This window comes from Xenopus laevis, chromosome 4S (genome assembly GCF_017654675.1).
Source record: "Xenopus laevis strain J_2021 chromosome 4S, Xenopus_laevis_v10.1, whole genome shotgun sequence".
Classification (NCBI taxonomy): domain Eukaryota; kingdom Metazoa; phylum Chordata; class Amphibia; order Anura; family Pipidae; genus Xenopus; species Xenopus laevis.
Window position 1 is genome coordinate 65,948,018 of NC_054378.1, and position 17,708 is coordinate 65,965,725.

The following is a 17,708-nucleotide window of genomic DNA, read 5'->3' on the forward strand; positions in this document are numbered from 1 at the left end:
AAGATACAAGGTTTGCGAGTGTGAGAATGAAGGCTTAAGCCACGTGCCACTGCTATTTCCACAGGGGAAAAAAAATCTTCATAAACCAGACTTTGTAAATTGATCTTGTAAGAACTGAGCACAGACTACTGAATAAAGTCTTTGTGATCCACATTTAACTAAGGAATTTACTCTGCTGAATATATTACATTAAGAAAGGGCTGTAATGTCATTGACACTATTGGCAGCTGTGTTAAACAGTGAAGAAGCTGGCTTTGTATAGCGTTTCAGTTATTACATTTCTCCAGAGACTATGACTCAATCAAATATTCATACTTCTCTGTAAATACACACTAAACAGAGGATACCCTCAGAGCAGTGCATCCCATTACAAGTGCTCTTTCATGTAACACTGATAATATGCTGAGAACATGCTGTCATGTTTTGCATTTGTATTGCTTTGTGTACTTCTCCGTACCCCAACTGCTAAAAACAGAGCACAAACGATTGTACTGATTACAAGTGTTACATGGCTGCAATTAAAATAATTCTTGTATTGCTTCATGCCATCACGAAGACACTGATTCAATTCTTCTGGTCCATTCCTAACCATCAAACAGGCAATTTTTTCCCATAGGGTGGAAATTAAAGGCCGTGCTCCGATTAATCCAAGAATTTGTATTAGCATGAACAAAAACAGGCCACAGAAAAGGCTAGAGATGTACATTTGCATTAACGTTTTTTTAAACTGCAGAGTTCCAAAAAAGCCTTATAATTTTCACAGAGTATAATGTGATAAACCTACATAAAAGCTAGAGAATGTGGTAAACCCCTCTACAGCTATGACTATTACTATAGAGGTCTTAAAGCAAAATGGAGAGTATATAAAATACTCTAAACATGTATTTTAAAAAGGCAATGATATAATTAGTATAGATGTGGGATCTATTATATGGAAACCAGAATGCTCTGAATTATCGAAAGGCTGTCTCCCATAGACTCCATTTTATCCAAATCCAATTTCTAAAAAATGTAAAAATAATACAGTACCATGTGCATGAGCCAAACTAACAAATACTATAATCAATCCTTATTGGAAGCAGAACCAGCCTATTGGGTTAATTTCATGTTTACATGATTTTCCAGTACACTTAGGGGCAGATTTATCAAGGGTCGAAGAGAATTTGAGGGAATTTTCAAAGTAAAAAAATACGAAGTAATTTTTCGAATACTTCGACCATCGAATAGGATACTACGACTTCGAATTTACTTCGATTCAAAGTAAAAATCGTTCCATTCGATAATCGAAGTACTGTCTCTTTAAAAAAACTTCGACTTCAATACTTTGCCAAATTAAACCTGCCAAAGTGCTATGTAAGCCTATGGGGACCTTCTACAAATTTTTTTAAAGTCTTCACACATCGAATAAAAATCGTTCGATCGTACGATAAAATCGCTCGATTGAACGATTTTTATCCGATCGTAGGATTGCCAAATTCGGTGAAAAAACTTCGAATTCAATATTCAAAGTTTTTTGTACTTCGAAATTCGACCCTTGATAAACCTGCCCCTAAAGGTATGAAGATCCAAATTACGGAAAGATTCATTATCTGCAATGCCCCTGAGCATTCTGTTTAGTAAATTATTGATAGTATTATTAAACAAATAGTAATAGAAAATAGGCAAACCTGCACATCACTACCTGCTATAGATTATCACTTATCTTAGATGCAATATAATTTAGATGTCAGCAGATTTCCAGTATCATAATGCAGGTATAGTAGCTATTATCCAGAAAACGATTACCCTGATATCCTGTAAGTTCTAATATTTGAGGCCATTTCACATACAGTCCATCTTAATCTGTATGATTTTCTTTATCACTGTAGTAATAAGACAGTATCTAGTACATCTGTACTATCTTGTAAGCTATTGTAACTGTTACAAAGCAAAAAATCAGAGCAAGTGCTTGCTATGTTACTACGTCAGTCTGCTCTATCACTTTTCAGCTTTTTTTACTATGAAGTTTGCAGGGCTAAAAAGATACCAATAGTTTCAAACATTGCGACTTTATATTAAAACATTTATTATTTGTGTGAATGTGCCCAACCAAAACCAAAAAAATCTCCCCTCACCTATGTTCACATAAATCCCTGCCCCAATGGAGTTTACAGTCTAAGGGGCATATTTACTTAAGGGGCAAAACTTTATATTGGGTAGATTTCACCAGTAATTAAACTGCTATAGAGGAAACCCTCATACATACCGAAAGTGTGTTGTGTACCAAGGGAGTGTTTAGTAACATACTAAGAAAACCAAGATTATAGTTAGATCTAGCACACTATCCTCATGGGCTCTTTCCAACCCCACACAACAACCGTGTGGGTTTAAAAGTTCCACAGACGCCACCACAATCTATTTTCTTGGTGTTGTGGTGAAAAGGGTCCAATACACCGAATATTAATTTCTCCTTCCTAAAAACTTGGTAAGTAAGGAGGCAATCTGGCAATGCTTATACAGGGATCTATTGTAGCATCCTAAAGTTCCCCTTTTAATTCTTTACTCTAAACTAGAAGCTGAAATAGGTTGGTTTATAGACCTTTCTATATCAATGTAAGCAAGGGGTAAATTAAATGGAAGATTCTGGGGCAGATTCAATAACTCGAATTTGCTCCTGTCAAAGTGAGGCGAAAATTCGCCCATTAGTGAGTTTGCCCATTACAGTGTTTTGCAGATATAAAAAAGATAAGTCAATTATTTGTAATTTGCCACTTAGTGGAATGAATGACCCTGCTATTATTAGCAATAAAACATATGAACAACCAGGGTAAGGTGAACTTTAGGATTCTTGGCAATGGCATGATAACCACCATTTTACCATAAACCACTCTTTCCCCCTGTCAAAGAAAAAAGGAACCCATAAAATGTAATGCATCTACCCCAAGTGGTTACCAAAGGAGAAACACGAATATCCTGCCCCTACTTCACTGGCAAAATGGTTGATACATCTTGTCCAAAATTCCCTGCACAAAAGGTAGGAAAATACACACAAATGGAAGCTTCTAGTGTCAGCGAAGATACAGAAGTGTAAAATATGCAACCACAGGCTGCAGAGTTGCAGGCTTGACATTCACATTTACTAGCTGCTATACAAGCCATTATTTTCAAGCTAGAATTAAATATATTGTGAGTAAAGTGTTATTATATGTCCTAATTTAGACATCATGCACAATTAGTGGGTCTTTCGTAAAAAAGACAAAGCACTGGTATCAAACTACTTTTATTTGCATGTATTACAATAATCCTAATAGTCTGAGGTCCTTTACAAGAAAAAAAAAAACAGTTTAAATAAAGTTATTTACAGTTCAAAAGTATTTCTGCACCATAATGTACCTTTTACCAACAGAACACGATTAATAGTGCATTCACTCCAAATTTGTAAAGCAGACTCATCATAACATGGTTATTAGTACAACAATTTTACAAAATTTCAAACATTTAAAAAGAGCTTGCCATTGCATTAAAAACTTTAAAATTTTAATTTAAAAAATATATAAAAAGTTGAAAAAAATGTAGTGTTCTTTTCTTGTGTTTTTATTAGAATGAATGTGTTATGGACTGCTGCCAGGAGTCTGGTGCAAAATGTCTTTAAAGCAAGACAAACTCCTCTGTGCTAAATCTTTTTAATCTTTTCTTTTCATCCTCTGTGAAAAGGTCATTTTGATCGTAGACTGGAGTACAGACAAAATCAAAGTCTTGAGCATGTCCATTTACAAAGGTAAATAAAGGATAATTCTGCTTGGTTGAAGATTTCAGCACCTGCAGTATTTAAAAATAAAGGCACTTGTTACAAGAGAACTATTTTCCAACGTAAAAATAATCATATCAGCTTGATGCCCCAATCCAAAAAGGTAAAAAAAAAAAAAATACAAAAGCTAAGATTACAAAAAGAGTACAAAAAGCTTAGAAATAAAATTGTTAAGGAATGACAATACAATGTACTATTGCCCTGCACTGGTAAAACTGGTGTATTTGCTTCAGAAACTCTAACTCATATAAACAAGCTACTGTGTAGTCATGGGGGCAGGTATTTAAACACAGGATACACAGTAGATAACAGATAAGTTCTGAAGAATCCCATTGTATATAATGGTTATCTGCTGTTTTACTGTGCTTTTTCTCCTTTTCAGTTTGGAATGGCTGCCCCCATGGCTACACATCAGTTTGTTCATATAAACTATAGTAAGAGTTTCTGATGCAAATCCAGCACAGGGCAACAGTACATTATATTTTTGTTACTTTAAAACACTTTCATTTTTTGGTGCTCCTGTTCCTTTAAGTCATTTGTGATACTGAGCCCTAATATCAGCAATTTAGTATGACCAGTATTGTAATTTGTATAACTAAACCTAAAAAAAATCTGAATGTAAAATTGTTCAGGGTGCTTTTCTAAGCACATTTGCAATTTACATATTTTTTTTCAGTCTCAAAGCTATTTAAGTTTTTATTACCTGCCTTGTAATTAAAATTGTAACAACATCACCATCTGCTGGTCATAGACAGACATACCTTCAGAAAGAAAAGTGTTCTGATGCACCAAGTGCACTGGTCACAAACCGGAATGCATAGATAGATATAGAGATATAGAGAGAGAGAGAGAGAGAGAGAGAGAGAGAGAGAGAGAGAGAGAGAGAGAGAGAGAGAGAGAGAGAGAGAGAGATAGAGAGAGAGAGAGATAGAGAGATAGAGAGATAGAGAGATAGAGAGATAGAGAGATAGAGAGAGAGAGAGAAACTACGATGTCGATTTCATGTAATGATTAACAGAACATAATTACTGTTTGTGTGAGAAATCCCCGTATATACGTACTAAATCATTTATATATTATCATTCTGTAACTCATTTGGCCCTAAAGCTCATCAGTAAAGTTAAAAACAAAGCACAAAGTAACCCATATCTGTATCAACAAGTTAAGATTCATTTTTCTATCCTGTTATGAAAGTTATTAGGGTTACTTATGTTGCAAATTCTTTGAGGATGAAACTATTATCAAATGGACACATTTACTCCTAACCCACTCAATAGAAAGCCCAGTGTACTAGGTTTGCCTTGTCTTAAGTAAGTGTTTAAATAGCAGTGCTTTAATCCCAGAGGTTTGTCCTCCTCACCCCCTTGGAACAACATAACTGCTCTGTCATCTCATGGTGATGTTATCATTACAGTCTAAACAATCTACTACTCCCCTAAGGTCCTCCCATATCCAAACCAGGACTGTGTCACCATCACTGTCAGTGTCAAGGTATTCATATGTATGTAGGGGATGTATATAAAGCTTTGTTACATGTTCCCTCGGATTTAACCCAATAAAGTAATGGCCCATGTGAAACTTCCCAGTGATATGGTAGGGCATAAATTCCCATAATTAAATCCCACTACTGCGTGATGGTGTTTTAAATATAAGGAAAAACTAATAAAATTAATTTAAGTTATAAACCACAAATTCCCATAAATAAATCCCAATACTGCATGAGTGAATCTGAAATACAGATATAAAAAACTAATAAATTCGCACAAGCTCACTGGACTAAAGTACATTCGTTGCTGCAAGAGATATTTTCTGTATCATTTCCATTGAACCCCTGGGAACTATTGCATAATTACCCAATCAAGGATTTACAAAAACAATCCAGGCAGTTAACTAAGCATATTCTTTCGGCTGCTAAATGGAGTCTGGCCATTAGTTGGTTGTCACAAGACATAACATGGCAACGGACTTTGAACAAAATACAGGCTATCTATGTAATGGAGCAGCTATCAGCGCGAGTCCAGGGAACTTTGGACAGATTTACAGAAACTTGGGCTCCGTGGATTAGCTATGTGGCAAACAAACAGCTTGTTTTATAGAACTGTATGCTTACTTGGTATGTGTTAGGTGTTCAATGGGTATTGCAGTGTTATCCGATAACGTAGGTGGGGGACCCTACTCTCTGATCTCTTTTCTCTCCTTCCTTTCTTACCTGTTCTATTTCTACATTTCTCTTCTAATTGGAGATTATTGTTACATTGTTTAAACTTGTGTTAACTATAAGATAGCCTATGCCAATTATATTGTATTGCATACAGTATACATGAGGCTTTATTTGGAACAATGTAAATTTTGTGATTGTGCTCTATTTTATTTTGTTTACCTCTTTTGAAAACTTAATAAAAAATTTGAGTAAAAAAAAACCTAATAAATTCATGTAAATTATATACCACAATGAAACATATGTGCATTAATTCATATGTAAAAGCAATATCTAAATCAAAAGTTCAAGTTCATATTGTGCATAATCTGGCCACAGACGCAAAGATCCGATTGTACGAATCGAGGATTCGTACGATTTTCGCACCGTGTGTGGAGAGTCCCTACATTTTTCGTCCGGCGGAGATCGGTCGTTTGGTCGATCGGACAGGTTAGAAAATTTCTGTCGGCTGCCGATAATATCTCTGCGTGTATTGCCGATCGTACGATTTTCAGTGGAAGACTGTCACTAGCTTTGTCGAACATAACTTTCGTACGATTGCTGTCAGGGGCAGAATATCGGCTGGTCTGTTCTTGAACTACTTTATTTGACCTGAATGGTAAGACTTTGATCTGAATGGTTAGTGGCAGGTCGGGAGATGGGAAAGTCTGATCGTACGTGGATTCTTACGATCGGATCTTAGCGTCTGTGGTTCATTTTCTTGCATCTACAATTCCCATTTTCTATAGAAAACTAAGGGGCCGATATGGGACTGCATTCTGTATTTACAATCCCTTTAATATTATACAGCTAGCTTCTTAAAGGGACAGTATACCCTTTTTTATAGTGTTTGTGCTAAACATACTTTTCCCCCTGTTGTTTTAGCTAGGAAACATCAATACTTTGACACAGGTCAAAATTTGAATCAATACTTAAGGCACATTGCACTTCCTGGTGTCAATAAGCTAAGTCATGAGAAAAGGAAGGGCTTCTTAGTAGAGTAGTGGATTTTTTGACTTTGCTCATTGGGACCAGAAAATAAAAAAGTGACTCAAACCTGCCATTTAAAGCAAGACATAGAATAAGGCATGTGTTTATAAATACACAATACATAATATTTAAACATTGCAATTTATGTTGATATTCTTATGAATAAAGTTTTTGTACTACAATGTAGAGCACTAGGTGTCCTTGCTCACTAACCAAAAGCAAGCACTACATGGATTTAATATTTTGAAAACAGAGACACCTAGTGACAGGTTGGGTAAACATGCATGCACCAAGTAGTATTGTTTCCTGATTGATGCTTTAAATAGTGGCTGCAAACTAAGTCAGTTGTATTTTAAAGGTGCACCCACAACCCATTTTGAAAAGTGAGCAGTTAAAATCATAAACCACATCAGCAGGTTTAACAAACAATTTGGCAGATGTTTAGATGCAATGCTGAAATAATGTCCAGATTATTAATGTGCTTTATAGGGCTTACAGTAAATACAAAAATGGGTTGTTGGGTTAAGTAAGACATAAACAGGTCCAGAAATAAGGCATTTTAATGTATATTAATACGATTAACAAAATTAAATGAAAACTGGATGATCTATGCAAAACAGGTGAAATAATCTAAGAATCTTGTTAGCTGGCACAAACATAGAAATATTTCCTTTTTATGCAATTTACCTTAAAGAAAAAGGAAATTGGGAAGTACCAAATGTTAGGCTCCCCCATTTCTTATAATAGCTTACCTGACACCATGAACGGCTCCTGTTCACTGAAAACTGCACTACTGTAAAAACACCATGTAGCAATTTTCTTTGCTTTCTTGGAAACTTGCACAACTATAGATGAAGCAGATGCCAGGGTCAAGGGCACTTGGACCACAGGGTCTGCTTCCTCTATAGTTAAGAGAACCCCCATGCCAGCCACTCTCCTACCTGGGCATAAGCAGGAATGAGAATGAGTGGGGGTGGTTCTTAGTGTCCGCCAGGGGGTGGAGTCAAGCAACTTATTATTATGCCACTGTTCTTGGTTCTTCACTGCAGCCCCAGGCCAGGTGCACAATCGCAGTAGAGTGGAAAGCTGACTTAGCTTCTTAGTTCAGCTGTTCACATGACTGCACATGCCCAAATGGACCAAGCCACAAAGAAAATACAGCAAGATGGGGATGTGGTGCTCCTACAGCCTCAGATAAGTGATAATAATCACTGGTTGTGTCTAACATATCCCCTCCCCACTGATTATATGCCTTTCCTTCTCCTTTAATACAACATTTTGTCATAATGTCAGTTGCCACCTGTCTATTGCTGAACAAGACAGCCTGCTTTTTGTTGGCACTGCCCAGTTCAATACTGCATATCTAAATTTCAGAATTCTGAAACCTGGTCAAATAACCTACCAATCCCTGTACCCAACTTTAAATTCCCTGCCCCTCAAGGTGCAACGCTATGCCTTGTGACATCAACCACCCCAAATGTGGAATATAACAGGAAGAACTAGAGTAAAAGATACAGCTCTGTCTATTCACTGGCTGACAGAACCTAGCACCCTTGGTCTAGGAGTGAGCACAGCAGTACTTTTAACACTTAGGGGCTGATTCACTAACTACGAATCGAAGGATTCGAACTAAAAATCGTTCGACTATTCGATAGTCGAAGTCTCTTTAAAAAAAAACTTCGACCCCCTACTTCGGCATCTAAAAGCTACCGAAGTCAATGTTAGCCTATGGGGAAGGTCCCCATAGGCTTGGCTAACTTTTTTTGATCGAAGGATATTCCTTTGATCGTTGGATTAAAATCCTTCGAATCGTTTGATTAGAAGGATTTAATCATTCGATCGAAGGAATAATACTATCTGCCCTAAATCCTTCGATTTCGATATTCGAAGTCGAAGGATTTTAGTTCCTAGTCGAATATCGAGGGTTAATTAACCCTCGATATTCGACCCTTAGTGAATCGGCCCCTTAAACATTCTTATTGTGGTAAAAGCATGATATCATTTTCACAATACAAGTTTATAAAATATAAATGTTATAGGTGTCGGACGGGCCACCAGGATAACAGGAAAACTCCTGGTGGGCCCAGGTTTCAGTTGGCCTCTTGCTTCTACTCATTTGGCCTATTTTATAGTCATTCCCGATTTATTTATGGGAACAAAGAGGCTTAATAATGGAAGAATATAGTATATTATGTAGATAAGAGTCTAGGAGAATAAAGAGGTTGAGTGAGGAGAGGAGGTATAACAGTTTGGAAAGTGGGCCCTCAGCCTAAGGTTTTCTGGTGGGCCCCTGGCATCCCAGTCTGACACTGAATGTTATTCTTTATCACGTCAGGCCAACATATTCCGCAGCTCTTTAGAGATCATTCACATCACATTTACACACAGTAGGGACACATCTATCAGATGCCAACAAGACAAAACAAGAAGAAAAAAAACTGTAATTTACATTTTGCTAAATGCACCAATAATATCTACAAGATGTTTTCAAATTCAAACTTCAGTTAAAGCCTAGGCTATTTCAGACTATATAACATCATTTAGGTAATTCAGAATCGATACAGGTTTTTTATAAACATCCAAGAAAACATATTGCTAATGAATTAAATCAGTTTAAAATTTCTAAGAAATCAGCAATGCATAGTTATACTATTTCAAGAGCGCCACCTTCTGGAATCAGGTTAAAATGCAGAGGGCATATAAAAGGCAAAAAGAAAATACAGGTATGGGACCAGTTATCAAGAATGCTCAATGCTTTACACATAAACTCAATGGAATTGTTTTGCTTTCAATAAGGATTAATTATATCTTAGTTGGGATGAAGTATAAAATATACTATATATACACACACATATACTATTGACACAAAGATGGTTTCTATTCTCCCAAAACATGTAGAGATTTACTGTAATTAGAATATACCTTTGTAAGTTCTTCTGCTGCCTTTTCAAACTCTCGAGCATTCCTACAGTAAAATCCAACGGTGCAACTGGGATCCATTTTCTTGAAAGACATCTTCTTAGGAGAAGGACAATGGAAAGACTAAAAAGGAAAGGAAATAGAAACACTAAAATCTTACGAAATACACTGCAAAATTAGAAACCTTAAATACAAATCATGGGCTTTTAATACCCCTGAAACAGAGATGAGTAACCTGGGACCTTCAAGATCAATTCCAAGATGGAACTCTATTGAGGGCCATAGTCTACTGCTCTAACTTTTGTATTTAGAAAGAATGTAGTTCTTTTTTGTGAGATTGTCACTTTCTAGGTTTATGCAAGGAAGAAAACCAAATGTAATGTTGATCCCAGTGGCTCATCAACGTTTTAAAATATTACAGCTGCAAATGTCGGATGAAACCAATTACCTTTACATTCCTCATCCTTCATGATATCCATTGTAATGCAAAGTTTAAATGAGATAATGTGTGTGATTTTACCTAATTAGATTTGCAAATCTATCAGAGTCGACAATGAGCCTGAGCAAAATGTACATTGCTCCACCGGGGTCAATACATCTTTGTCAAATAATTTCTCCACAGTTATTCTACACTTAGCTTTTCAGTTTAATGACTGTACAGATTCTCTTTATGTAAAGTGCTCCATGCACCCAAGTTTATAGCAAACTCTGTGGCAAAATTGTTTATAAAAAAAAATAGGAAAAAATTAGAGCTTGTAAAAGTGGGTTACTTTAATTTTAATTACTTACAAATATCATTAGTAAACTGAGAAATGGAAAGATATACTAAATTACCGTGAAAGTGGGAATTAATTGTGCTCGATAGCTGACTAATATGACTTGATACATAAGCATCTATAAGCAAGAGCATACCTGGGGCATGGCCGCATCTTTTGCACTAAATGTCTCTGCTATTTTATAAGAGTTAATAAGTGGTATTAATTCTCCACTGTAAAAAGCAAATGTATTAAAATCACGTTAATGAGAATGTTAATGTGCAAAGTATTATTTCAATTCAATACTCAATCCAAATGATGGATTTGGATTTCTAATTACCACAAACAGACCAGGATTGAGGGGATGAAACTAAAAAAAAGGATCAGTCCTGCACCCTTGTTACCTCAAGAGGGAAATTCTTTATGCTGACATCGACAAAAGATTGGCAGTAATGAGGATCCATGTAGATCAAACTGTCGTCTACAAGGACAAAACAAAAAGACAAGTAATTGAAAAAGCAGTATTATTATAATATTGCTTACCAACCAATTTCTATGCAGAACAGCAGGAAAAAAAAAAACACTACAAGCTCTGGCAGGATGAGAGACACAGACTGATGATGCAAAGGTTTTACAGGAAAGATTAACTTCTACATAATCTCAAATGCTTGTAAAAGCAGATTTTTTTTAAACAAAATGATGAGTGTCATGTCATTTTTGATAGCAAAATTACTTCTAAAAACAGACAATTATTTTCTAGTATTTGCAAATGAAAAATGTACTGTACTAGTTCAGACTGACAAGGAGGACATGTGGCATATCATTTTAACATCAACTTATTGCACTTAAGCTACTGAAATGTAAATATGTAAATAGAGCCTGCCAAGGCGCAGTATCGCCATCTCATAAATTTCATTAGATAAAAGGTAAAATATGCCTTGTTTATGCAGTGCAGGAAATTAAAGATGCATTTTACAGAAACCAATTACTATGTAGGCTAAATGACAAATGACTGAACTTTTGTGAGCCTGATGAATTAATAGAGGATTCCTCTTGCTATTGTAATTATTCAGCCACTGAATGGTCATTTACAAATGAGCTGGTTTTCCAAGAAAGTTTGAGTGTATGAATACACACTTGTTAAATAGCGCAGCACAAACCTTGAAACCCCACAAAGTAATAGGACTGCTTGGGTTTGCCACCAATAATTCCAATGCAGAATTCAAGGCTTAGAATTCCCTGTGGAATATGGAAAATGCAAATCATTGTGTGAGCAAAATAAATCATTTATCTTGGGGTATCAAATTAACACTCTGAAGCAGAACCTCACAAAAGAATATCAATACATGTCATCTATTATACCTTACAAGAGCAGTTAGCAAAAAAAAAAAAAAAAAAAAAAAAGGGGGGGGGGCAGGCGGTTAAACATATAGGGGCAGATTTATTATGTGGTGGTAAAAACCGGATAATAATTCGCTACACAACGTCAGGCATCACTGCGTAAAACAATGGCGTAATAACGGAATCATTTTTTTCCCCACACTTTTTCCAGCAGAACTTGCTTACAAAGGTCTGATGCAGTGTAAAATAACGTTAGAAAATCTGGCATTCACATGGTGTAAAATAACAAACACCTTGATAAATTTGCCATTTATTTTACACAGCTTTTTACACCATATTTCTGGCAATTTTTGTTGTACACACCATAATAAATAGGCCCCTCAATGTACTGTTATCATGAAGTGGTAAATATCTTTTGGCCTCAAAAATTACTTTATTCCCCTATCTACACTGTGGCATTCTGAATAATGCACCGAGATTAGTCCGTATTAACAGCATTCACTGTGCCAGTTTTACGAATTAATATATATAACTGCTACTAGCACAGATACCAAGGACAGTGGCAGTTAGCAGCAAACACACAGCTCCATACTGCAGTGGTCCAGGAAAGAAAAATGGGCCTTATACAAGTGTTTGTATTGTAAAATGTGTGAAATTAGCAACAGTCTCACATAAGCAATTTAGAAAAATCGCACACCCTCAAAAAGATCAGCCCGGTGCACAATATTAGAGGATCAGCAACCTCACAATTGGTCATTGAAAAAGGATATCGGCACGCGAGGCACACAAGCATTGCTTGACAAAGGGGAGTGTCCCCGAAACGTTGCATCACCACACAATAAACGAGCAGGTTGTTCCCTGCAACGCTAATGCCTTGTGTGCCGATATCCTTTTTCAAATTAGCAACAGTCCCATGTTAGTAACAAAATTACAATAGCCCTTTGGCCAGTTACTGGTGATAATGAGTATTATTATAGCTTACAATACAAACTACTAATAAAGTGATTGCAGTGTGCTCTACAACTTTGAATATTCACTTTTTATTTAAATTTGTTGTGCAATATGTACTCAAAGTGTAACCCTTGTCTTTATGGGTGACTACAATTACTTACCAAAATTTACAAGTACAGTATCCTTGTAAGTGAACTCTTAATGGCACATGATTGAAAAAAAATTGAATCAAACACGCGGTTATCTCCAATGAGCAGTTCTTATTGTAAATGAACACTTGGATTTTTACTAAAATGGACACATATGCTATTAAATGGTATATACAAAGTAGTCAGCACAGCCTCCTGGCTTTTTCTTTCTTATGGTGCAGGTTTCCCATTGGCCACTTTTCCACGGGTATACACTTTGCAGTTACAAGACGAAACAGCACCACCTTCCCTTTAAAATTAAAATGCCTTTATTGGAACCCTTTAGGGCATTACAGCAACGTTTTGGGTCACACCTGACCCTTTGTCAAGCTTAACTGACATTTTACAACACACCTTTTTATACCCCCACCTCTCCACCTAGTGGTTGATACGCATCATGTGATAGGTAACATATTAACCTTTTTAAATATCCAACAATGTTTCCAATAATGCAAAAGATAACCGTTCATGTGTAGCAAATCTGTGAAAAAATAGAAAGTAGAAACATATAAAAATGTTAATATATTTTATATAAAGATTTTATTATCTAAAAATAGGTTTCAGATCATATTCTTTGTTTAAACCTAGAGGGGCTAATGTTTCAAGTCTCCTAATCCAGGAGGCTTCCTTGAATAATAGCTCTTTTAGTCTATCACCCCCTCTACGTTTTGGTTCTACCACCTCAATGATCTGAAACCGCAATTGGTTCACATTATGTCCCAATGCATTAAAATGACCTGCAACTGCTTGCTCCTTTTTACCAGTCCTAATCGCCGACTTATGTTCACGAATACGTTCCCGGACAGTTCGTTGTCTGGCCCACATGGGCATTTGATTACATACACAGCGTAGGTGGAACTACAAGTGAACCGTCCGGGAATCTGAATTGGATTACCCTTCCTTGGATGGTACAGAAATTCGCCTTTTTGAACATTGGAGCAGCAGTTGCAGTCAAAACATGGAAAAGTTCCTTTTTTATTTCTATATTTCAAATCTACACTCCGTGCTCAAATCAGATTTAACCAATGCTGAACCTAGACTTCTCCCTTTCTTATAGGCAATAACTGGGGGTCTCTTAAAGGCTTCAATTTGTGGAAGATTATCTTTTAATAGAGACCAATGGCCTCTTAGAATTTTTGCTATATGTCTACTCAAGACATTGTAGCGTGTCACAAATGCTACATGATTGCCTGTTTTTTTCTCTTTCTTTTCAAACATATCAACCCTACTTTTCGTTTTCACATCAGCACATTGTTTTTTCAAGAGGTCTTTTGGATATCCCCTTGCTTGAAATTTTTGGCACATTTCTGTTAGTCTCTCTTCCGCTTTATCATCTGCCGCGACTATCCGTTTGACTCTTGCCAACTGTGATTTGGGTAGAGCCTTTTTCAGCTGCGGCGGATGAAAAGAGTTGAAATGTAGTAGAAGGTTACGATCTGTTGGTTTCACATATAAATCAGTAAGTAATCTCTTATTTTGTTTATACACTAACGTGTCTAAAAAGGGGATCTCTGTTAGACTAGAGTTCAGTGTAAATCTGATATGACCAAGAGCATTATTAATTTCCGAAACAAATGCCTCAAGGGTCCAATGGGGCCCTGTCCATAGCGCAAACACATCATCGATGTACCGAATCCACATCGTACAGTAGTTTTTATATAAATTATTCGTATATACGAATCTTTTCTCAAATTTATTCATGAATATGTTTGCGTAGGAGGGGGCCACATTGGACCCCATTGCTGTACCTTTAATTTGCATAAAGAATTCCTCCTCAAATGAAAAATAATTATTATGCAACAGTAAAGATAGACATTGAATTACAAACTTTTTTTGAGCACCATCCATGGATTGGTCCCCCAGAAGTTCAACTGTGACAGCCTCTACACCCCCATCATGTGGGATGGAGGTGTAGAGGCTCTCTACATCTAGGGTGACCAAAAACCACTCACTCACATCTTCTGTTATTTGTTGTAATTTTTTTAGAAATTCGCTGGTATCTTGAATATAAGATAGATGTTCCTTTACATAAGGTCTAATTATCTTATCCACAAAAATCGCAATGGGGGAGAAAACAGAATCCACACTGGAGACGATGGGCCTCCCAGGCGGATGTTCAAGCCTCTTATGTATTTTTGGTAAGATATACAAGAGAGGGGTCAGTGGATATGGTTGTTGTAGATAAAACGCCAATTTACTATCAATCACCTGCAAATTTAAGGCCTCCTCCAATAGTGCCTTGATTTTTACTTGTATCCCACCAACAGGGTTACTATTAAGTTTTTGGTAGGTGGATGAATCTGCCAATTGGTGTTTTACTTCATTGATGTAATCTACCTTATTCATAACAACCACTGCCCCTCCCTTGTCAGCCGCCTTGATTATGATCTCAGATTTTTTTGTCAAATTATCCAATGTTTTTAACATGTTACAAGGCAGCAGATGTATGTCACCTTTTTTATATTTTTCCTCAAGTGCCTTAACTTCTCTTAGCACATGTCCAATATAAGCTTCTACAAACGTATTGTCACATTTAGGCATAAAATCACTTGCTGGGAAAAAAACAGGCAATCATGTAGCATTTGTGACACGCTACAATGTCTTGAGTAGACATATAGCAAAAATTCTAAGAGGCCATTGGTCTCTATTAAAAGATAATCTTCCACAAATTGAAGCCTTTAAGAGACCCCCAGTTATTGCCTATAAGAAAGGGAGAAGTCTAGGTTCAGCATTGGTTAAATCTGATTTGAGCACGAAGAGTGTAGATTTGAAATATAGAAATAAAAAAGGAACTTTTCCATGTTTTGACTGCAACTGCTGCTCCAATGTTCAAAAAGGCGAATTTCTGTACCATCCAAGGAAGGGTAATCCAATTTAGATTCCCGGACGGTTCACTTGTAGTTCCACCTACGCTGTGTATGTAATCAAATGCCCATGTGGGCTTGCGTATGTGGGCCAGACAACTAGAACCGTCCGGGAACGTATTCGTAAACATAAGTCGGCGATTAGGACTGGTAAAAAGGAGCAAGCAGTTGCAGGTCATTTTAATGCATTGGGACATATAATGTGAACCAATTGCGGTTTCAGATCATTGAGGTGGTAGAACCAAAACGTAGAGGGGGTGATAGACTAAAAGAGCTATTATTCAAGGAAGCCTCCTGGATTAGGAGACTTGAAACATTAGCCCCTCTAGGTTTAAACAAAGAATATGATCTGAAACCTATTTTTAGATAAAATAATCTTTATATAAAATATTTTAACATTTTTATATGTTTCTACTTTGTATTTTTTCACAGATTTGCTACACATGAACCGTGTTATCTTTTGCATTATTGGAAACATTGTTGGATATTTAAAAAGGTTAATATGTTACCTATCACATGATGCGTATCAACCACTAGGTGGAGAGGTGGGGGTATAAAAAGGCGTGTTCTAAAATGTCAGTTAAGCTTGACAAAGGGTCAGGTGTGACCCGAAACGTTGCTGTAATGCCCTAAAGGGTTCCAATAAAGGCATTTTAATTTTAAAAGGAAGGTGGTGCTGTTTCGTCTTGTAACTGCACATATGCTATTAAAGGCAAAGCAGAGGAGAGCTGGGACATTGGCAGAGATCCCAATTCCTCGACCGGCGCACGTTTAGTGAATAGGAGCGCCTCCCAATTAATTTGTTGACTTGTCCTTTAAGTGGTTTAATAAGAACTGCTCCCCTTTAAATCCATCTTCTATATAAAGGGGAGCAGTTCATGGTTTTAAAAAGTTCATGTGTACAATCAACTGCATTCTTGAATTAATATTTTTAAAGATTCTTTGTATTTTTTAGCGGATTCTGAGATATTGGAAGTTTTAGATAGCTTTATACAGGTAGGCAGGCTTCAGCTTTGAAGACCATAGGTGCCAGCAACCCTGTCTGCACACTTTCACAATTTAGTTAACCCTAGGGTTGTTGACTAAGTTGAGCCAACAGCCAGGAGAAATCTAAAAGTGAAACCAGAAACCAATGTAAATTGAAAATCAATGTAAATTGCAAAAATGCTCAGAGAAGCACCCTGAGCAAGGGTAACAATTAATTTTTAGAGAGGTGTTGAGCTAAAAAATAATCTTTTTTTCTGCCTTTTTCAGCAGGATTCGGCCGAATCATTTTGCCTGGCCGAACCGAATCCAAATCCTACTTTGCATATGCAAATTAGGGGTGGGGAGGGAAATTGCGTGACTTTTTGTCACAAAACAAGGAAGTCAAAAATGTTTTCCCCTTCCCACCACTAATTTGCATATGCAAATTAGGGTTTGGATTCGGTTCGGGGGTTCAGCCAAATCCAAAAGTGGATTCAAGATAGATAGATAGAGAGATATATAAATACACACACACACACACACACACACTACATAATATTTTTTGCTCTTGTATTCTATAAAGTATTTCTCTTGCAAAACAAGAAACATGGTTGCTCCTGCTCATTTATTTAAATGAATAAGTACACAGAAACTGCTTGTGTGGCACAAATATAGTCCTTTGCATTTCAGTGCACAGTAAAGGGAAGTTGTATATTTTGTAATTGTTTTTGTTGCTAGCAGTTTGAAAAT

The 17,708-nt window shown here is 36.5% G+C and overlaps 1 protein-coding gene across 1 annotated transcript in view; it reads right to left on the reverse strand.

Moving 5' to 3' along the window:
- Positions 1-3,243: 3,243 nt before the first annotated feature.
- atg4c.S (autophagy related 4C, cysteine peptidase S homeolog) overlaps positions 3,244-17,708 on the reverse strand; it is a gene marked incomplete at its 5' end in the record, with an annotated part of 28,385 nt that continues 13,920 nt past the window's right edge. Inside the window, 4 exon segments of the mRNA NM_001094780.1 lie at positions 3,244-3,798; positions 9,897-10,016; positions 11,053-11,129; positions 11,809-11,887. Of these exon segments, the coding sequence (NP_001088249.1) occupies positions 3,628-3,798; positions 9,897-10,016; positions 11,053-11,129; positions 11,809-11,887 (447 nt within the window). The 3' untranslated portion in view covers positions 3,244-3,627.